At 59.1% G+C, this 24,533-nt stretch overlaps 6 protein-coding genes across 15 annotated transcripts; 5 read left to right on the forward strand and 1 right to left on the reverse strand.

The window, feature by feature from the left end:
* Positions 1 to 401: 401 nt before the first annotated feature.
* Positions 402 to 824, forward strand: LOC136994692 (histone H2B type 1-L-like). The gene has a single exon (XM_067313631.1). The coding sequence runs from the start codon at positions 402 to 404 to the stop codon at positions 822 to 824; it is 423 nt and encodes a 140-aa protein (XP_067169732.1).
* A 1,103-nt stretch (positions 825 to 1,927) lies between these two features.
* On the forward strand, positions 1,928 to 2,314 carry LOC136994693 (histone H2B-like). Its single transcript, XM_067313633.1, has one exon. It carries the CDS (start codon positions 1,928 to 1,930, stop codon positions 2,312 to 2,314), a length of 387 nt encoding a protein of 128 aa, XP_067169734.1.
* Positions 2,315 to 5,234: 2,920 nt separating this feature from the next.
* On the reverse strand, positions 5,235 to 8,130 carry LOC136994731 (C-type lectin domain family 2 member B-like). 4 transcript variants are annotated; one of them, XM_067313830.1, is made up of 5 exons: positions 8,095 to 8,130; positions 6,995 to 7,618; positions 6,608 to 6,789; positions 6,269 to 6,369; positions 5,235 to 6,114 (listed from the first exon to the last, which is right to left on the reverse strand). In XM_067313830.1, exons 2-5 carry the CDS (start codon positions 7,401 to 7,403, stop codon positions 5,991 to 5,993), a joined length of 816 nt encoding a protein of 271 aa, XP_067169931.1. In that variant the 5' UTR covers positions 7,404 to 7,618; positions 8,095 to 8,130; the 3' UTR covers positions 5,235 to 5,990. The 4 variants fall into 4 exon arrangements, with proteins under 4 accessions (XP_067169931.1, XP_067169932.1, XP_067169933.1 ...); XM_067313831.1 differs by lacking the exon at positions 8,095 to 8,130 and having other exon boundaries at positions 6,995 to 7,090; positions 7,211 to 8,085; XM_067313832.1 differs by lacking the exon at positions 8,095 to 8,130 and having other exon boundaries at positions 7,211 to 8,085.
* An 82-nt stretch (positions 8,131 to 8,212) lies between these two features.
* LOC106482063 (C-type lectin domain family 2 member D-like) lies at positions 8,213 to 11,990 on the forward strand. Of its 5 annotated transcripts, none has more exons than XM_067313850.1 (6): positions 8,213 to 8,295; positions 9,700 to 10,101; positions 10,222 to 10,317; positions 10,524 to 10,705; positions 10,945 to 11,045; positions 11,200 to 11,990. In XM_067313850.1, the coding sequence occupies exons 2-6, from the start codon at positions 9,861 to 9,863 to the stop codon at positions 11,321 to 11,323; spliced, it is 744 nt and encodes a 247-aa protein (XP_067169951.1). In that variant the 5' UTR covers positions 8,213 to 8,295; positions 9,700 to 9,860; the 3' UTR covers positions 11,324 to 11,990. The 5 variants fall into 5 exon arrangements, with proteins under 5 accessions (XP_067169951.1, XP_067169952.1, XP_067169949.1 ...); XM_067313851.1 differs by lacking the exon at positions 8,213 to 8,295 and adding an exon at positions 8,345 to 8,997; XM_067313848.1 differs by lacking the exon at positions 8,213 to 8,295 and adding an exon at positions 9,046 to 9,266.
* A 1,978-nt stretch (positions 11,991 to 13,968) lies between these two features.
* LOC136994738 (C-type lectin domain family 2 member D-like) lies at positions 13,969 to 17,290 on the forward strand. Of its 3 annotated transcripts, none has more exons than XM_067313855.1 (6): positions 13,969 to 14,146; positions 14,846 to 15,244; positions 15,365 to 15,460; positions 15,724 to 15,911; positions 16,220 to 16,320; positions 16,475 to 17,290. In XM_067313855.1, exons 2-6 carry the CDS (start codon positions 15,007 to 15,009, stop codon positions 16,587 to 16,589), a joined length of 738 nt encoding a protein of 245 aa, XP_067169956.1. In that variant the 5' UTR covers positions 13,969 to 14,146; positions 14,846 to 15,006; the 3' UTR covers positions 16,590 to 17,290. The 3 variants fall into 3 exon arrangements, with proteins under 3 accessions (XP_067169956.1, XP_067169955.1, XP_067169954.1); XM_067313854.1 differs by lacking the exon at positions 13,969 to 14,146 and adding an exon at positions 14,153 to 14,415; XM_067313853.1 differs by lacking the exon at positions 13,969 to 14,146 and adding an exon at positions 14,425 to 14,772.
* A 2,849-nt stretch (positions 17,291 to 20,139) lies between these two features.
* LOC106486492 (C-type lectin domain family 2 member B-like) lies at positions 20,140 to 22,317 on the forward strand. The gene is made up of 5 exons (XM_067313872.1): positions 20,140 to 20,236; positions 20,357 to 20,452; positions 20,659 to 20,840; positions 21,178 to 21,278; positions 21,413 to 22,317. The coding sequence occupies exons 1-5, from the start codon at positions 20,233 to 20,235 to the stop codon at positions 21,534 to 21,536; spliced, it is 507 nt and encodes a 168-aa protein (XP_067169973.1). The 5' UTR covers positions 20,140 to 20,232; the 3' UTR covers positions 21,537 to 22,317.
* The last annotated feature ends 2,216 nt before the right edge of the window (positions 22,318 to 24,533 follow it).

The following is a 24,533-nucleotide window of genomic DNA, read 5'->3' on the forward strand; positions in this document are numbered from 1 at the left end:
GCGGCCTCGCCTCTCCCCCGATTTGGGGGGGGGGGGGGGAAACCCAAACCTGAAATAATCCCCCCCCAACCCCGGATCTCCGCTTCTGGCGTCTCAACCGCTTCATTAAGTAAAATCCCCCCCAAAATCCGGCCGTAGCTTGGTTTTTTAAGGAATTTTTCGGCTTATTGGGGCCACCAAGGAGGGGGGGTCACCCGCAGGATCCCTTCGATGGTGTTGGCCAGGTCCCGCCTGGCGACGGCTGGGTGTCCCCGGCGCCCTATTGGCCGCGGCATTGCCCCCAGGGACCAATCAGCAGGTGCCAAGCCCACCCCCTCATTTGAATATGGCCCCTTATATAAAGCGCCGGGCGGCGGCAGGGTCACTTCAGCGAGGGGGCGATGACACGAGCAGCAAGAACCATGGCGGCATCTCCTAAGGGGGCCAAACTGGGGCAGAAGAAGAGGATGATGAAGCCCCAGTGGTGGCAGCAGCTCGGGGTCCAGCACAAGGCTCTGTGTGAGGCCAAGAGGCTGCGTTTCTGCTTGGGAAAGAGGAGGCGGCGGGTCTGGGCATCCCGCTGCCGCCCCTGCGATTTCGTGGTCTCCAAAATGCTGCAGCAGCTTCACCGCGACCAGGTGCCCATCTCGGCCAAGGCCAAAGGCACCATGATCTCCTACGTGCGGCAGATGTACAACAAGGTGTCATCTGCCGCCCAGTGCCGCCGGAGGAGCGGCGGCCGCTGCGTCATCGGCCTCAAGGAGCTGCAGGCCGCCCTGCAGCGCATGATGCCCGAGGAAGTGCCCAAAAAGTTGGCCGTCGAAGACAGCCGCAACACCTCGTGACGAGGCCACCCCTGCCCTTCCTCCTGCTTCACCGCCGGGGCTGGCAGAAGAACTGCGATGATAAAGGGGAGGAAGGAGGAGAGGAATCTCGGCGCCAGCCCCCAGGCGAGAAGGACAGCAGAGATGCCAAATAACCCGACCGCAAAGCTGTCGAGGAGACCCACCCCTCGCGGAGACTTCAAACAACTCATCGCACAAGGAAGTCACTTGGAGACAGAGCTTGAAAGATTTTAAGAAAATAACATTTCTATCAGCGAGGAGACTGATATATCTTAATCTCTCTTTCTAAGGTTTTCTTTTGTGCAGTTTCTACCTGAGATCACCTGTCCTTGAAGACAGCTATGAGGGAGGTTAATTTGCTCTAGAAAGCGGAAGTCCTGCCGCGATAACGACATTCCTAAGAGGAGCCACAGTCGCCAGGAGCACGGATGAGGCATTGCCCGTCTCCGCAGACCCGAGATGCTAAAGACGAGATACTGCTTAAAAAGAGAAGAGTTTATGAGGCGCTTCGCCAGCCGGTGGGAGGTCTTGCTTTTAATAAAGCAAGATATCAAGCGGTATTTTTGATTGCGTTGGGTCTTGTTGGCTTTTGGCGGGGTGAAGGGTTGAAATCACGAGCTCCGGTGAAAGCTCTTGACTGGGGGAACCACCTTGAGAACAAGCAACCCGTTGGCTCCCTGCGTTCGGCCATTCGGCAGCTCTCAAGGAAAGTGAAAGACGGAGCAGCTCAGCGTTTGCCCCGGCTGGGAAATCTGGGACCGGCAACGGGTCTCGTCCAGCCTCAGTGGCCACTGGGATGGGGAGACGACCCCAAATCGCAGGGTTTTCACCCCAAATTAATGAATCTCCAGCCACGGGGCAGAGCCGTTGGCTTCACAGCGTCCAAGATGGCTCCTGCTGGCTTGTCCACCGTGCGACGGAGGATGTGGTCAGCCATCTTGCTATTGTGACACGTGGGAGGGTATTGTCCCCTCCGGCCAATGGCAGGGCTCCGTGCTGGCCCCTCATTTGCATCCCGTTGGGTATAAAAAGGCCGAGCCGGAGAGGCCGATGGCATTCGCAAGGTGGAGGGGTCTGGGCAGCACGGGGCACAGGACGGAGCCATGGCTTCTGCTACGGGAAGACGGAGGAGATCCCGCCAGCAGCGGAGACGGCGGTCTTACAGACGGAAATCCCCGGCCAAATCCCCCAAATCCCAATCCACGAGGAAACGCAAGAACCGGCCGGGGAGAAAAGGCAACTCCTACGACTCCAAGATCCTCCAGCGGCTCCGCAGGGGCAACCACAACTTCTCATGCCTGGCGAAGGGGCTGATGAGGGACTTCTTGAACAACATCTACACCGAGGTGTCCATCAAGGCCGAGCACCTGCGGCGGCACAGCCGGCTCCAGACCGTCGGCTCCTCGCAAGTGAAAGCCGCCTTGCAGGAAGTGATGCTGGAGAAAGGGGCAGAGCGGTGGCCTGCCCCCATCATGAAAAACTCCCTCTGAAGCTGAAAACCAGCCCCTCTTCCCCCTCGGGTGACCTGGGAACAAGCAGGGCGCGGGAGAAGAGGAAGGAGGCAGAAATCGGCCAGAGAGACCCGCCTAACGTGAAGAAGTTGGATGCACCCACCTTTATTTTAAAAGATCCGATGTTTGCCTTGACGATGCCGAGAAGATCGGAGCTCAGCCTGTGGCGGTCCTGGGGACAAGCCACCGCGAGGGAGATGCGACCTGAGCACAAAGCGACGTTCAGGCTGGAACTGAATGGGTGGAAAAAAAAAAAAAACGAGGCCGCATGAGGCTTTCTGGAGAAAAACAGCTGAGAAAAAGCCCTCAAACCATGGGCTGAGGCACCTTCCCAAAGGGCTGGAGCGAGTTCACCCTGGCATTGCAATAAAAGTGGGTTTTAACATCAGCTTTTGGTCCGTGTGTCCTTCATCTCGAAAGGAAAAGGTGGGAGGAGGGAGCTTATGGGGATGAACCATCTTGGGAGTGCAGGAGAGGAGTCCTCCAGCTTCTCCTAGATCACTCAGGACAGACCAAATCCAACGTGAGAGACCTGGGCTTGTTCATAGTGATCCCTTGGAAGAAGAAGATGGCCCTCGGTGGGGTTGGAACAATGCAGAGCCACCAAAACGTGTGTTTAATCTGGAATATCTCCAATATTTCCCCATGGAGCTGGAAAGTGGCCTTGACATAGGGCTCCTGGTGCAGCCCTGGGGGCTCCAGCCCTTTTCCGCTGGGCTGCTCCCGATTGCAGAAGACCCGTTTGGGGGCTGCGAGCGCCCCGGCGATCCCTGCGGCAGGATAGCGGGACAGGTGAAGACCCCAAGAGCCATCCCAACTCCCACGCCCTCCTCCTGGGGTACCCGAAAGCAGCAGGACATGGAGGTGGACACCATCTTCTCCAGCCCTAGATGGCTCCATGGACAACCTGGGCTGGATGCAACCTCCTCACAGGGCTGGGATGTGACTTCCTCAGCCCCAAAACTCCTGGACTCGGTGCTCCTGGCACGTTCACAGCCATAAACACACTGTGTGATGGGGTGATGCTTGGGGACGCCGGTCCCATGGTGGCCTTTGGGGGGGACCCTCCAAGTGCCACCACCCACCCGCTGCCCCACGACAGGAGGAAGGACACGGAGGCAGCCCTGATGAAGGGAAAAAAAAATTAACTTTATTCTCCAGGAAGGACAATGACTCTCTGATCTCGCCCGCGTCCTCTCAGCTCCGGAAAGGTCTCCGGCATCGGGAAGACGGAGGTTCCTCGGGGAAGCTCAGGGGGCCGCGGTGCCCGGCGACCTTGGCCACCACTCGGGGCATGACGCGCTGCAAAGCCACCCGCACCTCAGGGGCGCCGGCGGCCGGCAGCTGCCGGGTGCAGCGCAGGCGCTCGGCCTCGGCCAAAACCTGCCTGTAGAGGCCGGCCAGGAAGGTCTTCACCAGCCGCTTGGCCTCCGTCGTCATCCGCACTTTCCCCAGCTGCCGCAGCATCTTGGAGGCGAAGCGCAAGAGGGTCCGGCCCCCTGCTGTCTCCATCGTCACCGCTGTCACCATGGGACCGACCTCCAGCGCCTGCGAGGAGGGACCCGGCTGGGGCCCGTGGCTAGTGGTGGCCACCATCGCTCATCGCCCCATCACCGTTGCGTCCCGCCGGCAAGTGCCCCCCGCCGCCCCTGGCGCCCCCTGATAAAGGGCGCCGTATGCAAATGAGGGGCGCCGGAGCCTCCACCCCATTGGCCGACGCGCCCTTCTCCGAACCCCCATTGGTTCCCTGGGGGCCCTGCCCCACTGCTGTGACCTCACGGGCTGCTGGGCGGGGTTGGCCAATGGGGGGGGGGGGAAGGTGGGAGGCTCTGGCCCCGCCCCCCCCAGAAGCCCTGTTTCCTGCCAGTTTTGCCTTTTTTTTTTTTTTGAGGTTATTTTGGGTGGGTTTTGTAGATTTTTACAGAAGTCTTTTTTTGAGGTTATTTCCCCAATATCTCACCCCAGTTCCCCCAGGATCCCACCCCAGACCCCCAATTTCCCCAATATCCCACCCCAGTTCCCCAGTATCCTGCCCCCAGACCCCCCATTTCCCCAATATCCCCCCCAGACCCCCAGTATCCCATTCCCAGACCCCCATTTCCCAATATCCCCCCCAGTTCCCCCAGTAGCCTGCCCCCAGATCCCCATTTCCCCAATATCCCACCCCAGACCCCCAGTATCCTGCCACCAGACCCCCATTTCCCCAATATCCCCCCCAGACCCCCGGTATCCCATTCCCAGACCCCCATTTCCCAATATCCCCCCCAGTTCCCCCAGTAGCCTGCCCCCAGATCCCCATTTCCCCAATATCCCACCCCAGACCCCCAGTAGCCTGCCCCCAGATCCCCATTTCCCCAGTATCCCACCCCCAGACCCCCATTTCCCCAATATCCTACCCCAGTTCCCCAGTATCCCACCCCCAGACCCCCATTTCCCTAATATCCCACCCCCAGATCCCCGTTTCCCCAATATCCCACCCCAGTTCCCCCAGTATCCTGCCATCTGACCCCCAGTATCCCACCTCCAGCCCCCCGATGTCCCCCATCTCCTGCCCCAGCCCCCTGCAGCACCTCGGGAACGCTGGGGGCCCCCCCCAAAAAACAAAACCAACCAACCAAAACAAAAAAAAGCTCCACGGACACAAACCCTGCCCCGGGGGGGGTGACGGGGGTGGCCACGGTGAGTCACATCCTGCGGCAAGGTAGCGCTCGGCGTTCTCCCCCCCAGCAAAACACCGCCTCCTGCCCCGAAACAAGCACTGGAGCCAGAAAAAGTGAATTCGAACTCACTTCATTTTCTTAAACAAAAAAAACAAACAAACAAACAAAAAAACCCACCAACCCTCCGCCGGCGGCTCACCGCCGTTAGGAGACCGAATTTGGCAACTGCACACAAAGTGTTGAGAGAAATATTAACATTTTAATTTATTTATCAATTTATAAATAAGGAATATGAAGCTACATCTATTGTAAGGCACAGAACGGCACCCGCGCTCTTTCCCGTGCCCTGCGTTTGGCCGGCGGCTGCAGAAGGCCACGGAGGTTCTGGAAGACTTGAGCGCGCTTGCCTCAATTCCCAACACCGCGAGCAGCCACGGTGCCGCACGCTCCAGCGGCTCTGGAAAAAATAACGCTGGCATAAAAGGAGGCCCCGGGTCCCATTTCGGTGTCACCACGGCTGCAATTCCCAGGTGATAAGACGGGGACGCCCACACGGCGCTTCCTCCGTGGAGGGATCGGGTTTTGGAAGACGGGAACAGAGCACCGAGGCCGAGCGGCACCATATAGAGCGCCCGCCCTGAGCGAGCGAGGCCAAAAGGTTTTAGTCCAAGCAGCGCAAGCAGAAAAGTGCAGTTAATGCTTCAGTCTTCAGGGTAGAAGCACCTTGTTCTGTCACAGGCGCCCCCGTATCTCAGGGACCACCCGAGTGGCCCCCGGTGCGAGGCCACGGGTCTTCACAAGGAGCTTTCCGGCTCCATCTGGAATGGTTGCTCCTCCCCGGCAGCTGTAGCACGAGGCACAGCGCAGAGAGGAAACGGGATAATTGGGAAGACTCGCTGCGACGATCCCAGATGGAAGAAAGGACCCAGATGGTCTCCAGGACCTGCATGGAGAAGATGATCCAGAAAAACCCGGCACAGGGATGGTTTCTGCAGTCAGAGGGAGTTGATGGGAACCTGTGGCATGCTACAGATATAAGGTCGCGGCAGGAAGCAGCTCGAGGTGCTAAAGTCATCGTCGTTCATGTAGGCGCAGTCTCCTTGGCCGTGAACCGGGAACCTGCGGAGCAAGGAAAGGCGACGCCAGGTTGGTCACGATGCCCTTGAGCGCCGGGAGGGAAGCGGGGCCGGCGGCGAGCAACAGCCCCAGGCAGAGGCGGCACACGGGGTCGCCACCAGCCCCCCGGCTCGTGGTGCGGCGCCCCGGGACTCACGTTCCATTGTAGACGGTGTCGTCCACCCACACCAGGCGCCCGTCCTGCCTGCGCAGCCCCAACCAGCTGTTGGCAGAGTCTTTCAGCCGCCTGAGGAAACGCTGCAGGGGAAAGAGCGGCAAACTGTCACAAGTTGGGATTTTGACCCACCCGCAACATTCCCAAAGGAAAACACCAGCCGCGCTATAGGCTCCCCCTCCCTTGCCGCAGCCCCACTTCACTCGGGGGGCAGCAATCACGGCTCCGTCCCCTCTGCCCCTCTGCCCTGGCGGCTCGGCCCACCCCAGCACGGCCCCCCGTACCCGATCCAGCCGCTCCCGCGGCGCCCCGCGCACTCACCACTTCCCACTCCCGCTTCAGCACAGCCAGCGAGGCCCCCAGCGAGGAGCAGTGGCGCTGGCTCAACTCCCAGCTCGAATCCTCCCGCGAGAAGTAGTAGCAGATCCCGCGGTAGCCGATCCAGCCGTCGCGGCAGCTCAGTGCGGCAGCACCAGTGGTTTGGGGGTCGCTACACCGGCTCGCTGCAGGGGACGGGAAGGTGGTGAGATGTCATCCTCCACGACGCAGCCCCCCAGCTGCCCCCACCCACAGCCCTGCTCCCGAGCCACAGCCAGGCTTCCTGCTCCCCTCTCCTTCCCCTGGAGACACCCGGCACCAGCACAGGTACAGCCATGTACACACACGGACAGCTCCGCGCCAACACCACGCAGCTGTCCCTTCCCTTACCTGCCCCTGCAGCAATGCAAACAAGCAGAACGATGGTTATGGCCACACTCACAGCCAGCACTGGGAGGTGCCATCGACGGGGTTTGCGCAGGTCGCCTGGAGGAACAAAAAACCGCTCACAGCGGAGATGCGGCTGTCCCAGAGCAGGCAGCAGGCCAGCGGGGACACTGCCAGAGGGACACCGGCCCCTCTCCGCGCCCCACACCTTGGACTCACCCATCAGCACCCTCTTCTTCGTGCCTGCCGACACAGCAGACCCACGCCCGACTCTGCCGGGGGACCCCGGTTCGTCCAGGGGCTCCTCTTCGACTTCAATGGAGCAGGACCTGTTCTCCTCTTGCCTCACACCAGTCACAGATTTGGGGTCTCCTGGCACTTGGTCTGGAGATTCTGGCACTGGAGCGCCCATTGGTGCTGGCAAAGCTGTTGCAAGGGCAGGCACCGTCTGCGCTTCAAGGATTGCTGCCAGCCAGGGGGGACGCAGCGCTGCCGCCACACGCACGCTCCAGCCTCCTTGGCTCTCGGCACCGGCCACGAAGCTCTCGCTACTAGGCCGCGATTGCCCAGCGCGCGCGCCGGGAAAGAGCAAATGCTTGATGGGACACTGGGACGAAGGCAGAAGAGCTGACAGGAGGCAGCAGAGAAGACACAGGCACAGGGCAACAGAGGGAAGAACAGATATAGGGGGGAAATAAAGTATGAAAAGAAAAAAAAAAACTCACAAGCCGGGAGGCAGGAATCGGGCCGAGAACAGCCGCATCCTTCCTCCCTCACAGGATTCTGAGGCAACACTGCGCCTGGTACCGCGCCGCGCCTCGCCCAATCACCGCCCGCAGTCGCTGACGGACGGCCGACACAGCCAATCACAGAGAGCGACCGCCCTCGCCTCACAGCGCGGCAACTTCCGATCAGAACCCGCCCCCATCAGCCGCCGCCGGCATGTTGCGGCGCCCGATAGGGCCCCGTTTGGCCCCCGCCCGGCCGATTCCCTTCTTCCCTAGAAAGCCTCTGCCTCGGGATGCGCCTCCGCGAGCCCGGCGCCCACCGGCAGCCACCCAACACGCAGCGGCACCGAGCGACCCCTCCGCGCTTCTCCGTACCACCAGCACGCGCCGCTCCTGCTACAGCTGCTCTGCGCGCAAGCACATTATATAGGCCCCCCGCGGCTCCGCCCAATCACCGCCCACACCGCTGAGTAACGGGCCGCACAGCCAATCACGGCGAGACACAGCGCTTCCCCCCCGCCCCCAGCGCCAACAAAGCAGCCGGACGCGACCGGAGCGGCACCTCACGCTGAGACGGTAATAGAAAAAAGGGACAATTTTTAATGTTAATGTTATGGAAAATCAGGCTCGCCGGCCTCCATATCAGGCTCCGACCCCAGGTTCCTGCTGAGGCAGAAGTTCGAAGTCAGATTGAAGAAAAATAAAATTTAATGATACACGTGCGGTAATTACAGCTCGAGCTGGGTGCCTCCAAAGAGGGACCCCAAACAAAGAAATGCCTGGGCAATTATACCCTTACAATCTAAATTCCCCACCCCTTAAGCGATAGTTTGGACCAATAATAACAGTTAGGTCTGGGGTCTTCCCTTTCTTCACTGGGCCCCTTCATTGTCTCTAGGCAGGCTGCTGCTTATTTTCAAGGTTGGCTACTCCTGCCGTCCATGTAACTTCTTTATCTCTCCAGCTTGAACCGGCTCTGGGGCCCCCTTTTACTTATCTAGGTAAAAGTTCACAGCCTGAGGCTTAAGGCTTCAGCAAATTCAGCTACTAATGCTAAGCAAGTTATGCTAAGCAATTAATTCTAGACAACTTCAGTCTGATATTCTCTAACAGTTAAAATGATCTGTTCTCTTTTGTTCGTTCGCGGGTACCGGCAAGGAGCATTGAGAGTCAGTTTTCTAAGTTTTTAAAGTTTTATTGTTAGCAATAAGGTGCCTCTTGGCTGGGAGCGCGGGAGGGGACCCCGAGCAGCGTTTTTGTTGCAGCTTCTAAGCGATAGTAAGTTGTTCCGTATTCAATGCTCTGCTTTACCTAACCAACCACGCTTATCCGCGATTCTTAGTCCTACCAGCGCGAGCTGCTTTTAATGCTGTCAGTTACCTGTGGAAGGCAGTCTGAAGCGCTTACGCTCACTGTGATTGGCTGCGCGGCCCGTCACTCAGCGGCTGTGGGCGGTGATTGGGCGGAGCGGCGGCGGTGGCGCCGATAGTGAAACCACTTTGGAGGAGAAGGGAGGAGACGGAGCCGTTGTCGCTTCCCGCCCAGAGGTACCGGGCAAAGGGGCAGGGGGAGGCGGCACCGCTGCGTGTCGGGTGGCTGCCGGTGGGCGCCGGGCTCGCGGAGGCGCATCCCGAGGCAGAGGCTTTCTAGGGAAGAAGGGAATCGGCCGGGCGGGGGCCAAACGGGGCCCTATCGGGTGCAGTAAAATGGCGGTGGGTTTGTTCGCCACCGCGGCGCCATGAGGCGAGACCTGCTGCTCTCTGTGATTGGCTGTGTCGGCCGTCCGTCAGCGGCTGCGGGCAGTGATTGGGCGAGGCGCGGCGAGGGGGCGGTACCGGGCACTGTGGTGCAGCAGACCCCCCTGAGGGAAGAGAGGACGCGGCTGCTCTCGGCCTGTCTGCCGGCTTGTGAGTTTTCCTTTTTCTTTTCTCGCTTTACTACTGATCTCTGTCCTCGCTGACCCTGTGTTTTTGTCCCCAGGGGCCGATGGCGGCGTAGTAGCGAGAGCTTCGTGGCCGGTGCCGAGAGCCAAGGAGCCCGGAACGTGGCGTGTGGCGGCAGCGCTGCGTCCCCCCTGGCTGGCAGCAATCCTTGAAGCGCGGACGGTGCCTGGCGGGACGGTGCCGGAGCTGCAGTGAGCGATGAGGTCGGAGCCTGCCCTTGTGAAGGTTTCGCCAGCACCAATGAGTGCTCCAGCATCAAAAATTCTGCACCACGTGCTGTTAGCCCTGAAATCTGTGACTGGTGTGAGGCAAGAGAAGAAGAACAGGTCCTGCTTCGCTGAAGAAGTCCAAGAGCAGCCCCTGGACGAACCGGGCTCCCCCGGTGGAGTCGGGCGTGGGTCTGCTGTGTCGGCAGGCACGAAGAAGAGGGTGCTGATGGGTGAGTCGAAGGTGTGGGGCGCGGAGAGGGGCCGGTGTCCCTCTGGCAGTGTCCCCGCTGGCCTGCTGCCTGCTCTGGCACAGCCGCATCTCCGCTGTGAGTGGTTTTTTGTTCCTCCAGGCGACCTGCGCAAACCCCGTCGATGGCACCTCCCAGTGCTGGCTGTGAGCACAGCCATAAACGTCGTTCTGCTCGTTTGCATTGCTGCAGGGGCAGGTAAGGGAAGTGACGGCTGCGTGGTGTTGGCGCGGAGCTGTCCGTGTGCGTACGTGGCTGTCCCTGTGCTGGTGCCGGGGGTCTCTGGGGGAAGGAGAGGGGAACAGGAAACCTAGCTGCAGCTTGGGAGCAGGGCCGCTGGTGGGGGAAGCCAGGGGGCTGCATTGCGGCAGATGACATCTCACCACTCTCCTGTCCCCCTGCAGTGAGCCGGCGTAGCAACCCCCAAACAGCTGGTGCTGCCACACTGGGTTGCCGCGACGGCTGGATCGGCTACCGCGGGATCTGCTACTACGTCTCGCGGGAGGAGGCGAGCTGGGAGTCGAGCCAGCGCCACTGCTCCTCGCTGGGGGCCTCGCTGGCTGTGCTGAAGCGGGAGTGGGAAGTGGTGAGTGCGCGGGGCGCTGCGGGAGCGGCTGGATCGGGTACGGGGGGCCATGCTGGGGCGGGCCAAGCCGCCAGGGCAGAGGGGCTGGCAGGGACAGAGCCACAGTTTCTTCCCCCTGAGGGAAGCGGGGCTGCGGCGAGGGAGGGGGAGCCTTAGCATGGCTGGCGTTTTCCTTTGGGAATGTTGCAGGCTGGGTCAGAATCCCAACTTGTGACCATTTGCCGCTCTTTCCCCCACAGCCTTTCCTCAGGCGGCTGAAAGACTCCACCAACTACTGGTTGGGGCTGCGCAGGCAGGATGGGCGCCTGGTGTGGGTGGACGACACCATCTACAACGAAATGTGAGCCCCGGGGCGCCGCACCGCAAACTGGGGGGCCGGCGGCGACACCGTGTGCCACCTCTGCCTGGGACTGTTGCTCGCCGCCGGCCCTGCTTCCCTCCTGGTGCTTGAGGGCATCACAGCTCACTTGGCGTCACCTTTCCTTGCTCCGCAGGTTCCCGGTTCGCGGCCAAGAAGCCTGTGCCTACATGAGCAACGACGCCATCGTGAGTTCCAGCTGCTCCCAGCTCAGGCCTTATATCTGCAGCGTGGCGCTGGCTCTGAGCGGCCTGCGCTGACCGCTGTGGGAACGCCGCCTTCGGAGCAGGCAGGCTGCCCCGGAACCACTGCCCTCTGCTGCCTCCCTTCACTTGCCTGCTGTGCCCTGTACCGGAGCTAGAGCTGCCCTTACGGATCGACGCAGAAAGCCCATGAGGATGATGAGTAGCTTTGCACCTGTGGACGCGGGTGTCATGGATGTTTGTTGTAAAACTGTCAGGTGCCCTGTAAAACAGGGAGGTCTCCAGGTGGTGAAATACTTCCCAGTTGGAAGCATTAATAACTATATTTTTCTACTTGCGCTGCTTAGGCTGAAACCTTTTGGCCTCACTCGCTCAGGGCAGGTGCTCTGTAAGGTGCCACGCACCCTCGGGGCTCTCTCACCGCCTGGGAATTGCGGCTGCGGCGATGCAGAAACGGCACCCGGGGCCTCCCTTTCCATTAGCAGGGTTTTCTTGTTGTCTTTTTTTTTTCTTCCGGAGCCACTGGAGCAAGCGGCGCTGCGGCTGCTCGCGGTGTTGGGAACCGAGACGAGCGCACGCTGGTCTGTGGGCGCCTCCGCGGCCTCCTGCGGCCCCTGGCCGGCTGCTGGGAGCAGGAGAGAGCGCGGGTGCCGTTCTGTGCCTTACACAAGACGGAGCTTTGTGTTCCTTGTTTGTTTAAAATAAAAGTTAATATTTCTCTTGACATCTTGTTTGGAGTTGCTGAATCCAGTTGCCTAACGGAAGCGAGCCACCGGCAGAGAGTTTTTTACATGTGCGTTTGCGCTTTCTATTCCGCAACTAATTCCAAATAACAGCGTGTTCGTGATCTACAAAGGTGGAAGCTATTGGAGGCCTCTTGGCCTCGGCTTCTGGGTCTATCCCCCCTGCAAACCTTCGGATTTGTTTAAATGGCCTGGAAGGGAAAGCTGAGGGCTGTTCCTCAGGTTGTTGCTGACGCTCCCTTCTTTTGGAGCAATTCGCAGTGGTTTTCATCGGGAGTGAACGCGGCGGCTTCAAGGAGCGTTTGCACAAACCCCAGGTAGGGTCGGACGCCCGCAGAATTCCTCGTAAAACTTGTAACGCTTTCTCGGGATCTTCCCCAAGCCTGGGAGTTTGTTGACTCCATGCAATCCAGTCTTGGGGCTGTCCCCAGGGTCGGTAGATTTGCGTTGTAGCCCCCCGAGGTGCCGGTCCGGACCTGGCGGGGGAACTCCTGGCATGGGAAGGACGTGCAAAGGGGCTGGAGAGGCAGAGGGGGAAGGCAAGGGGGGTAGAGAGAAGTCAAAGCAGAGGATAGCGCAGAGGGGGCAGCGGTTTCCCCAAGCGTTTCAGCAGCTCACTGCTTTCAGCATTCTGAGAAAAACTTTTTCTTTCTTTCTTTTCTAGGTGCCTCTTTTTGTCTAGCAAAGGCCCAACTGTCCCATAATCCATTTGCCTGGGGGATCAATCCTGCAAATAGTGATGCAGGAAAGTCAACTCCTGAGGAGCAAAGGATCCCTGCAGCGGCCATCGTTCCACCGGGTTACCAGCCTTTGCCAGGAACAGCCAATCCTCCTGACATAGTTGGATTCACCTTTTATTTTTTTTCTTAGGTTCTTGGTCCCATCAATCTCACTCCAGTTCTGCAAAATTTCGGCTAAGTGCGTCCCCTTTTCTGTGCCGAACTCATTTCCCATGTTGAGTTCCCTAAAAGTGCATCTCATGCTGATCAGGCAGTGCGCTTTATAATAGACCCTCTTCCCCCCACCCTTTTTTTCCCTCCCCAGCAGCACCAGGATTTAAATTTTCATTACCCCCTGCAGCTGGTGTGATCCCTCTCCCCCCTCTCCCCCTCCTGCTGCCAAAGGTGCCAGGTGAACTCGCCCCATGGGGCCAGATGATCCTTGGAGACAAGAGGCCCCAGCAGTGGTCACCTAGGGTCCCGCCTGGGTCCCCAAACTCTTATGGAGGCCGGCGAGTCTCATTCTGCTCCTGGGCTCCTCGATGCTCAACTGCTTCTTGCTCTCGACACCCCCCCCCCCTTCTCTCTCCAGCTTGAACCGCCTCTGGGGCCCCTTGTGCTTAATGTCTAGGGGAAGAGTCGCAGCTGGCGGCCTCAGGCTTCAGCAAATGTAGCTACTAAGGCTAAGCAAGTTCTGCTGAGGGATTAATTCCAGGCAGCTTCAGTCCGACATTCTTTAAGAAGAGCGAAAGGGCTCCGTGGGGGAGAAGGGAGGAGACGCGGAGGCGCATCCCGAGGCAGAGGCTTTCTAGGGAAGAAGGGAATCGGCCGGGCGGGGGCCAAAAGGGGCGGTGTTGGGCGCATTAAAAGGTAGCGGATTGTTTGTCACGGCTGCGCCGTGAGGGGAGGGCGGCCGCTCTCTTTGATTGGCTCTGCGGCCCGTCATTCCGAGGCTGTGGGCGGTGATTGGCCCGAGCGGGGCCGATAGCGAAACCACTTTGGAGGAGAAGGGAGGAGACGGAGCCGCTGTCACCTCCCGCCCCGCGGCACCGCTCCGTTTCAGGCCAGGCCTCTCCGCCCAATCACTGCCCACTGCCTCTGAGTGGCGGGCCGCTCAGCCAATCACGACGAGAACTCTTTGCACCTCCCCCCGCATATATATCTGTTCAAAAACCAGTCACGCTGAGAAAGCAGCCGGGCGCGACACGCCGTACTGAGACGGTAGTGGGGGAAAAAAGGGGCAATTTTTGGTGTTAAAATGATCTGTTCTCTTTTGTTCGTTCGCGGGTACCGGCAAGGAGCATTGAGAGTCAGTTTTCTGAGTTTTTAAAGTTTTATTGTTAGCAATAAGGTGCCTCTTGGCTGGGAGCGCGGGAGGGGACCCCGAGCAGCGTTTTTGTTGCAGCTTCTAAGCGATAGTAAGTTGTTACGTATTCGATACTCTGGTTTACTTAATCAGGCACAATTATCTGTGGTTCTTAGTCCTACCAGCACAAGCTGCTTTTACTGCTGTTGGTCACCTGTGAAAGGCGGTCTAAAACGCTGGCGCTCGCTGTGATTGGCTGCGCGGCCCGTCACTCAGCGGCTGTTGGCGGTGATTGGGTGGAGCGGCGACAGTGGCGCCGATAGTGAAACCACTTTGGAGGAGAAGGGAGGAGACAGAGCCGCTGTCGCTTCTCGCCCAGAGGTACCGGGCAAAGGGGCGGGGGGAGGCGGCACCGCTGCGTGTCGGGTTGCTGCCGGTGCCGGCCTGTGTCGCGGAGGCGCATCCCGAGGCAGAGGCTTTCTAGGGAAGAAGGAAATCGGCCGGGCGGGGGCCAAACGGGGCCGTATGGGGCTCATTAAAAGGCAGCGGGTTGTTTGGCATCATGGTGCTGTGAGGCGAGGGCGGCCGCTCTCTGTGATTGGCTGTGTCGGCCGCCCCTCAGCGTCTGCGGGCAGTGATTGGGCGAGGCGCGGCGAGGGGGCGGTACTAGGCGCTGTGGTGCAGCAGACCCCCTGAGGGAAGAGAGGACGCGGCTGCTCTCGGCCTGTCTGCCGGCTTGTGAGTTTTCCTTTTTCTTTTCTCGCTTTACTACTGATCTCTGTCCTCGCTGACCCTGTGTTTTTGTCCCCAGGGGCCGATGGCGGCGTAGTAGCGAGAGCTTCGTGGCCGGTGCCGAGAGCCAAGGAGCCCGGAACGTGGCGTGTGGCGGCAGCGCTGCGTCCCCCCTGGCTGGCAGCAATCCTTGAAGCGCGGACGGTGCCTGGCGGGACGGTGCCGGAGCTGCAGTGAGCGATGAGGTTGGATCCTGCCCTTGCCGACCCTTTGCCAGCACTAACGGGCGCTCCAGGGCCAGAATCTCTGCACCACGTGCCGTTAGCCCCTGAATCTGTGACTACTCTGTGGCAAGAGAACAACGGGTCCTACGTCACTGAAGGAGTCCAAGAGCAGCCCCTGGACGAACCGGGCTCCCCCGGCAGAGTCGGGCGTGGGTCTGCTGTGTCGTCAGGCACGAATGTGTGCATGCTGATAGGTGAGTCCAAGGTGTGGGGCGCGGAGAGGGGCCAGTGTCCCTCTGTCAGTGTCCCCGCTGGCCTGCTGTCCGCTCTGGGACAGCGGCATCTCCGCTGTGAGCGGCTTTTTGTTCCTCCAGGTGAACTGTGCAGACCCCGTCGATGGCACCTCCGAGCGCTGGCTGTGAGCGCGGCCATGAACATCATTCTGCTTGTTTGCATTGCTGAAGGGGCAGGTAAGGGAAGGGATGGCTGCACAGCATTGGTGCAGAGCTATCCGTGTGCATACATGGCTGTCCCTGTGCAGGTGCTGGGGGTCTCTGGGGGAAGAGGAGGCGAGCAGGAAGCCCAGCTGTGGCCCGGGAGCAGGGCTGCAGGTGGGGGTGGCCGGGGGGCTGTGTCATGGCGCGGAGCCCGGGGCTGCCTCTTTCCCAGCACCCCAGTGACATCCCTGCGGATACGGAGGGCAACATCTCACCACCTTCCCGTCCCCCTGCAGCGAGCTGGCGTAGCGACCCCCAAACTGCTGGCACTGCTGCCACTGTGCTGGGCTGCCAAGACGGCTGGATCGGCTACCGCAGGATCTGCTACTACGTCTCTTGGGAGAAGGGGAGCTGGGAGTCGAGCCAGCGCGCGTGCTCCTCGCTGGGGGCCTCGCTGGCTGTGCTGAAGCGGGAGTGGGAAGTGGTGAGTGTGCGGGGCGCCGCGGGAGCGGCTGGATCGGGTACGGGGGGCCGCGCTGGGGCGGGCCGAGCCGCCAGGGCAGAGGGGCTGGCGGGGATGGAGTCGCGGTCATTGCTGCCCCTGAGTGAAGCAGGGCTGTGGCGAGGGAGGGGGAGCCTTAGCGCGGCTGGTGTTTTCCTTTGGGAATGTTGTGGGTGGGTCGGAATCCCCTTTTCTTGTTGGCAGGGTAGCAAGTGCTGAGGGGCGGTGGAGCCCGGGGTTGGCAGCAGCTTGTGACCGTTTCCCCCTCTTTCCCCCTCTTTCCCCCGCAGCCTTTCCTCAGGTGGCTCAAAGGCTCCACCGACTGCTGGTTTGGGCTGCGCAGGCAGGACGGGCGCCTGGTGTGGGCGGACGACACCGTCTACAATGGAACGTGAGTCCTGGGGTTCCGCCCCATGAGCCAGGGGGCCGGCGGCAACCCCGTGTGCTGCCTCTGCCTGGGGCTGTTGCTCGCTGCCGGCCCCGCTTCCCTCCCGGTGCTCGAGGGCATCACGACCAACCTGGCGTCACTTTTCCTTGCTCCGCAGGTTCCTGGTTCACGGCCAAGGAGCCTGCGCCTACATGAGCGACAATCATTTTAGTACATCGAGCTGCTCCCAGCTCAGGCCTTATATCTGCAGCGTGGCGCTGGCTCCGCTCTGACCGCGGTGGGAACGCCGCCTTCGGAGCAGGCAGGCTGCCCCGGCACGGCTGCCCTTTGCTACCTCGCTTCACTTGTTTCCTGTGCTGAAGCCACGGAGTTGGAGCAGCCCTTACAGATCGACGCAGAAAGCCCAAGAGGATGATCAGTAGCTTTGCGCCCATGGACGCAGGTGTCATGGATATTTTTCAGTCTTGTAATACACCGAGGGGCCCTGTAAAACAGGGAGGTCTCCAGGTGGTGAAATACTTTGAAGCATTAATAACTATATTTTTCTACTTGCACTGCTTGGACTGAAACCTTTTGGCCTCGCTCGCTCAGGGCAGGTGCTCTCTATTGTGCCGCACACCCTCAGTGCTCTGTCGTCTTCCAAAACTTGATTCCTATGTGGAGGAAGTGCTGTGCAGGCGTCCCCTTCTCGCCGCCTGGGAATCGTGGCCGCAGCTATGCCAAAACAGGACCCGGGGCCTCCCTTTGCTCTAGCAGTTTTTTTTTTTTCTGGAGCCGCTGGAGTGAGCGGCGCTGCGGCTGCTCACCGCGTTGGGAACCAAGGCGAGCGCACTGGTCTGTGGGCGCCTCTGCAGCCGCCGGCCGGCCACGGGGAGCGGGAGAGAGCGCGGGTGCTCTTCTGTGCCTTGCACGAGACAGAGCTTTGTATTCCTTATCTATAAATTTATAAATAAACGGTTAATATTTCTCCTGACACCTTGTTTGGAGTTGCTAAATCCAGTCACCTAACAGAAGCGAGCCGCCGGCAGAGAGTTTCTTTAAAATGTGCGTTTGTGCCTTCTCTTCAGCAACTAATTCCAAATAACAGCGTGTTCGTGATCTACAAAGGTGGAAGCTATCGGAGGTCTCTTAGCCTCAGCTTCTGGGTCTATCCCCCCTGCAAACCTTCGGATTTGTTTAAATGGCCCGGAAGGGAAAGCTGAGGGCTGTTCCTCAGGTTGTTGCTGACACTCCCTTCTTTTGGACCAATTCGCAGTGGTTTTCATGTGGAGTGAACGCGGCGGCTTCAAGGAGCGTTTGCACAAACCCCAGGTAGGGTCGGACGCTCGCAGAATTCCTCGTAAAACTTGTAACGCTTTCTCGGGATCCTCCCCAAGCCTGGGAGTTTGTTGACTCCATGCAATCCAGTCTTGGGGCTGTCCCCAGGGTCGGTAGATTCGCGTTGTAGCCCCTCAAGGTGCCCGGTCCGGACCTGGCGGGGGAACTCCTGGCACGGGAAGGACGTGCAAAGGGGCTGGAGAGGCAGAGGGGGAAGGCAAGGGGGGTAGAGAGAAGTCAAAGCGGAGGATAGCGCAGAGGGGGCAGCGGTTTCCACAAGTGTTTTAGCAGCTCACTACTTTCAGCATTCTGAGAAAAACTTTTTCTTTCTTTCTTTTCTAGGTGCCTCTTTTCATCTAGCAAAGGCCCAACTGTCCCATAATCCATTTGCCTGGGGGAACCGATCCTGCAAATGGTGACGCAGGAAAGTCAACTCCTGAGGAGCAAAGGATCCCTGTGGTGGCCATCGTTCCGCCGGGTTACCAGCCTTTGCCAGGAACAGCCAATCCTCCTGACTTAGTTGGATCCACCTTTTATTTTTTTTCTTAGGTTCTTGGTCCCATCAATCTCACTCCAGTTTTGCAAAATTTTGGCTAAGTGCGTCCCCTTTTCTGTGCCGTACTCATTTCCCATGTTGAGTTCCCTAAAAGTGCGTCTCATGCTGGTCAGGCAGTGCACTTTATAATAGACCCTCTTCCCCCCCCCCTTTTTTTCCCTCCCCAGCAGCACCAGGATTTAAATTTTCATTACCCCCTGCAGCTGGTGTGATCCCTCTCCCCCCTCTTCCCCTCCTGCTGCCAAAGGTGCCAGGTGAACTCGCCCCATGGGGCCAGATGATCCTTGGAGACAAGAGGCCCCAGCAGTGGTCACCTAGGGTCCCGCCTGGGTCCCCAAACTCTTATGGAGGCCGGCGAGTCTCATTCTGCTCCTGGGCTCCTCGATGCTCAACTGCTTCTTGCTCTCGACACCCCCCCCCCCCCTTCTCTCTCCAGCTTGAACCGCCTCTGGGGCCCCTTGTGCTTAATGTCTAGGGGAAGAGTCGCAGCTGGCGGCCTCAGGCTTCAGCAAATGTAGCTACTAAGGCTAAGCAAGTTCTGCTGAGGGATTAATTCCAGGCAGCTTCAGTCCGACATTCTTTAAGAAGAGCGAAAGGGCTCCGTGGGGGAGAAGGGAGGGGACGGAGGCGCATCCCGAGGCAGCGCCTTTCTAGGGAAGAAGGGAATCGGCCGGGCGGGGGCCAAACGGGGCGGTATCGGGGGCAATAAAATGGCGGCGGGTTTGTTATTGGCCACCGCGGTGTCGTGAGGCGATGTTGGTCGCTCTCTGTGATTGGCTGTGTCGGCCGTCCCTCAGCGTCTGCGGGCAGTGATTGGGCGAGGCACGGCGGGGGGGGTGGTACCGGGCGCTGTGATGCAGCAGAACCCTCTGAGGGAAGAGAGGACGCGACTGCCTTTCACTTCTTGCCTCGTAGTGAGTTCCCCTTTTGCCTTCCTCTTCCCTCTTCCCCTTTTTTTTGCCTTCCTCTTCCCTCTTCCGCTTTTTTGCCTTCTTCTTCCCTCTTCCGCTTTTTTGCCCTCCTCTTCCCCCTTTTTTTTTTGGCCTTCCTCTTCCCCCTTTTTTTTTGGCCTTCCTCTTCCCCCTTTTTTTTTGGCCTTCCTCTTCCCTCTTCCTCCTTTTTTTTTTGGCCTTCCTCTTCCCCCTTTTTTTTTGGCCTTCCTCTTCCCTCTTCCTCCTTTTTTTTTTGGCCTTCCTCTTCCCTCTTCCCCCCCCCTTTTTTTTTTTGGCCTTCCTCTTCCCTCTTCCTCCTTTTTTTTTCGGCCTTCCTCTTCCCTCTTCCCCCCCTTTTTTTTTGGCCTTCCTCTTCCCTCTTTTCCCCCCTTTTTTTTTTTGGCCTTCCTCTTCCCTCTTCCCCCCTTTTTTTTTGGCCTTCCTCTTCCCTCTTCCCCCCCTTTTTTTTTGGCCTTCCTCTTCCCTCTTCCCCCCCCTTTTTTTTTTTGGCCTTCCTCTTCCCTCTTCCCCCCCCCTTTTTTTTTTGGCCTTCCTCTCCCCCCCCCTTTTTTTGCCCCCCCCCCCCAATGTCTATTCCTCCCGAAGGCATCTTGCTCCCTCTGTTGCCCTGCACCTGTGTCTTCTCCACTGCCTCCTGTCAGAGCTCTTCTGCCTCTGTCCCAGCGTCCCGTCAAGCGTTTGCTCTTTCCCGGCACGCGATGGCATCGTAGTTTTGAGAGCTTCGTGGCCGGTGCCAAGAGCCAAGGAGCCTGGAGCGTGCGTGTGGCGGCAGCGCTGCGTCCCCCCTGGCTGGCAGCAATCCTTGAAGCACGGATGGTGCCTGGCGGGACGGTGCTGGAGCTGCAGTGAGCGTCGAGGTTGGAGCCTGCCCTTGCCAAGGCTTTGCCAGCACCAATGAGTGCTGCAGCGCCAGAATCTCTGGACCAAGTGCCAGGAGACCCCAAATCTGCGACTGGTGTGAGGCAAGAGAAGAAGAACGGGTCCTGCTTCACTGAAGAAGTCTAAGAGCAGCCCCTGGACAAACCGGGCTCCCCCGGCAGAGTCAGGCGTGGGTCTGCTGTGTCGGCAGGCACGAAGAAGAGGGTGCTGATGGGTGAGTCCAAGGTGTGGGTCGCGGAGAGGGGCCGGTGTCCCTCTGTCAGTGTCCCCGCTGGCCTGCTGCCTGCTCTGGCACAGCCGCATCTCCGCTGTGAGTGGCTTTTTGTTCCTCCAGGCGACCTGCGCAAACCCCGTCGATGGCACCTCCCAGCGCTGGCTGTGAGCGCGGCCATAAATGTCGTTCTGCTTGTTTGCATTGCTGCAGTGGCAGGTAAGGGAAGGGACGGCTGCGTGGTGTTGGCGCGGAGCTGTCCGCGTGCGTCCGTGGCCGTACCTGCGCTGGTGCCGGGGGTCTCCGGGGGAAGGAGAGGGGAGCAGGAAGCCCGGCTGTGGCTCAGGAGCAGGGCTGTGGGTGGGGGCGGCTGGGGGGCTGCGTCTTGGAGGGTGACGTCTCACCACCTTCCCGTCCCCCTGCAGCGAGCTGGTGCAGCCGCCCCCAAACCACTGGTGCTGCCGCACTGGGCTGCCCCGATGGCTGGATCGGCTACCGCGGGATCTGCTACTACGTCTCGCGGGAGGAAGCGAGCTGGGAGTCGAGCCAGCGTGTCTGCTCCTCGCTGGGGGCCTCGCTGGCTGTGCTGAAGCGGGAGTGGGAAGTGGTGAGTGCGCGGGGCGCCGCGGGAGCGGCTGGATCGGGTACGGGGGGCCGTGCTGGGGCGGGCCGAGTCGCCAGGGCAGAGGGGCTGGTGGGGACGGAGCTGCAGTCGCTGCCCCCGAGCGAAGTGGAGGGGGAGCCTTAGCATGGCTGGCATTTTCCTTTGGGAATGTTGTGGGTGGGTTGGAATCCCCTTTTCTTGCCGGCAGAGCTGTTCCACCAGTCCGGGTGGGTGGCATCAACCAGCGGGGCAGGGCAGTGAGTGCCAGGGGCTGGCAGAGCCCGGGGCCGGCAGCAGCTTGTGACCGTTTGCCCTCTCTTTCCCCCTCTTTCCCACACAGCCTTTCCTCAGGGAGCTCAAAGGCTCCGCCGACTGCTGGTTGGGGCTGCGCAGGCAGGACGGGCGCCTGGTGTGGGCGGACGACACCGTCTACAATGAAACGTAAGTCCTGGGGGGCCGGCGATGACCCCGTGTGCCGCCTGTGCCTGGGGCTGTCGCTCACCGCTGGCCTCGCTTCCCTCCCGGTGCTCGAGGGCATCGCGACCAACCTGGCGTCGCCTTTCCTTGCTCCGCAGGTTCCTGGTTCACGGCCAAGAAGCCTGTGCCTACATGAGTGATGCCGCCATCGCGAGTTCCAGCTGCTCCCAGCTCAGGCCTTATATCTGCAGCGAGGCGCTGGCTCCGATCGGCCTGCTCTGACTGCGGTGGGAATGCTGCCTTCGGAGCAGGCAGGACTGCCCCCTACTACCGCATTTCACTTGCGCACTGTGCCCCATCCCGGAGCTGGAGCAGCCCTTACAGTTTGATGTGGAAAGCCCATGAGGCTGACAAGTAGCTTTGCACCTGTGGACAGGGGTGTCATGGAAGTTTTTTGGCCTTGTAAAACACCCAGGGGCCCTGTAAAACAGGGAGGGCTCCAGCTGGTGAAATACTTCCCAGTTGGAAGAATTAATAATTATATTTTTGTATTTGCGCTGCTTAGATTGAAAGCTTTTCGCCTAAGTCGTTGTAGCCACGTGCTCTGTATCATGTTAGAGAATATTGGACTGAAGCTGGCCAGAGCTGATCGCTCGGCGTAACTTGCTTAGCGTTAGTAGCTAAATTTGCTGAAGCCTTAGGCCGCAAGCCGTGAACTTTCTCTTAGATATTACCTGGTTAAGTGAAAGAGGGCCCCGGAGCTGCTTCAAGCCGGGAAGATGAAGAAGTTCCAACCGAGAGCAGAAGCTGCAACCTTGCAAATAAGAAAAGCAGCAGCCTGGCTAGAGACAGTGAAGGAACCCAGTGGAGAAGGGGAAAAGCCCAGATCTAAATATGACCATTGGTCCGACCTCTCGCATGAGGGGTGGGGAACTTAGATTGTAAGGGTATAATTGCCCAGGGCTGTCCTTGTGCGGAGGCCCCCAGCTCGAGCTGGAAATTACTGCATGTGTGTCATTGAAATCAGATCGGAACGAAATAAACTTTTATACTTCTGTGGGAACCGAGGGTCGGAGCCTGTTTTGGTGGCCGGTGAGCTTGATTTTCCATAACACAGTTTTATTGCTAGCAATGAGGTGCCTCTTGGCTGGGAGCGCGGGAAGGGACCCCGAGCAGCGTTTTTGTTGCAGCTTCTAAGCGATAGTAAGTTGTTCCGTATTCGATACTCTGGTTTACCTAACTGACGGGCGAGTGAAGAGTTAACAGGACTGAAGTATGTCAATTGGTATGCAAAAGAACTGATAGCACAAGAGGTGACCTGCCCGCAAAGCTGTTGAACAGAGGACTTAACAGGACTGCTATGCGCAAGGATTGACATGCGCAAGGCTGCGGAATGGCAGCATTCACAAGACTGAAGAACTCTGCCACCTGGAATCTGCACGGACCCCGGGGAGGGAAGAGGCGACAGGGAGGTGCTGTGGTCTTGCCCCGCTAGCAGGGTCCTCCCAAGCAGACAAACAGACAGTCCTGTGACTGTGAAACTCACAAAAAGTCAGCAAAAGCAGTGTTTGCCCAGAGCCCCAGCCGTATAAAGAGAGACTTGGCAGCTAGGAGAGTTGGAGCAGGGACGGGAACGTGACCTGATCATCCTCTCCGGCTGGACCATGAGTATTCCCCCCCCCCCCCCTTTTCCTGGGACGCTGGGTTAAGGTAACTCCTCGAGGCTGAGAGTCCTCTCACCAGGAAAGTGAACAAGAAAGCTTTCAAGTAGGGATAAGCAGTCCTTCCAGTTAATAACGCAGTAATCAACGGTTTCGGGTTATCCTTTCTAAATTAGTAACTGATGGTTTTGTGTTATCCTTTCTAAATTAGTAATCACATTATTTTAATGGATGTTACTAATCTAAGAACTTGAATGAGGAATTAAACATTTTTTATTATTATATTACTGTCTCAGTCATTGCTATCAAATCTTCATAGCATGACAGTGTGACACTAACCAGCCACACTGATCTGTGATTCTTAGTGCTACCGATGCCCTTGCCGTGTTACAGTACAAGATAGATCTGTGGCAGCCTTAAACGATCCATCTTCTAATTATTCTTTTGCAGATTTTGCGCCTCTTCGGGTGTTGCCTTTGAACGACTTCTGTACTGCTGGCTGGATTCAAGCGGCTCCTTCGCTGTTCTTCAACTTCGGACGAAAACCAGGGCTAAAACGAGGTCAGGCAAGATGTTCTTGCTGGGCACGTGACCTTGCGTGTTCTTTTTCCACCAAACTGGAGCGTAGAGGAAGTTTTCTTAACATTAGTGGAAGCTTTTCCGCTCTTTCCTGTCTTCTGTAACAGCGGTTGCAGGCGGCGGGGAAGGACCCGCTCGGCGGCTCCGCCCTGTGTTGGCCCCGTTCGGGGGGTGGGGGGGGGCGCAGCGCGGGCTGCTTGTGGTGGTGCCAGTACCGCGTGGAAGGCGGGTTAAAGCGTTGACTCGTCGTGATTGGCTGTACGGCACGTCCCTCAGCGTCTGTGGGCGGTGATTGGGTGGAGCGGCGGGGGGTGGGGCCGATGTAGTGCGCTTGCGCGCAGAGCAGCTGTAGCAGGCGCGGCGCGTGCTGGCGGTACGGAGAAGCGGGGAGGGGTCGCTCGGTAGCGCTGCGTGTCGGGTCGCTGCCGGTGCCGGCCGGGCTCGCGGAGGCGCATCCCGAGGCAGAGGCTTTCTAGGGAAGAAGGGAATCGGCCGGGCGGGGGCCAAACAGGGCCGTATGGGGCGCTGTAAAGAGGCAGCAGCTGAGGAGGGCGGTTGCTGTTTGGAATCGCCGCGCTGTGAGGCGAGGGCGGTCGCTCTCTGTGGCTGTGTCGGCCCGTCCCTTTCTTTGTTCGGGGTCCCTCTTCGGAAGCCCCCAGCTCGAGCTGTAATTACCGCACGTGTGTCCCTAAATTTTATTTCTCTCCAATCTGACTTTGAACTTATGCCTCAGCAGGAACCTGGGGTCGGACCCTGTTATGGAGGCCGGCGAGCCTGATTTTCCATGACAGTTATTTCGGGTGGATTTTGTAGCTTTTTTACAAAAGTTTTTTTGAGGTTATTTCCCCAATATCCCGCTCCAGTTCCCCCAGTATCCCACCCCCAGACCCCCATTTCCCCAATATCCTGCCCCAGTTCCCCCAGTATCCAGCCCCCGACCCCCAGTATCCCACCCCTGGACCCCTGATGTCACCAGTCTCCTGCCCCAGCCCCCCCCGCAGCACCTCGGGAACACTGGGCCCCCCCCCCCAAAAACCAA

Source organism: Apteryx mantelli, chromosome 32, assembly GCF_036417845.1.
Source record: "Apteryx mantelli isolate bAptMan1 chromosome 32, bAptMan1.hap1, whole genome shotgun sequence".
Taxonomy (NCBI): Eukaryota; Metazoa; Chordata; class Aves; order Apterygiformes; family Apterygidae; genus Apteryx; species Apteryx mantelli.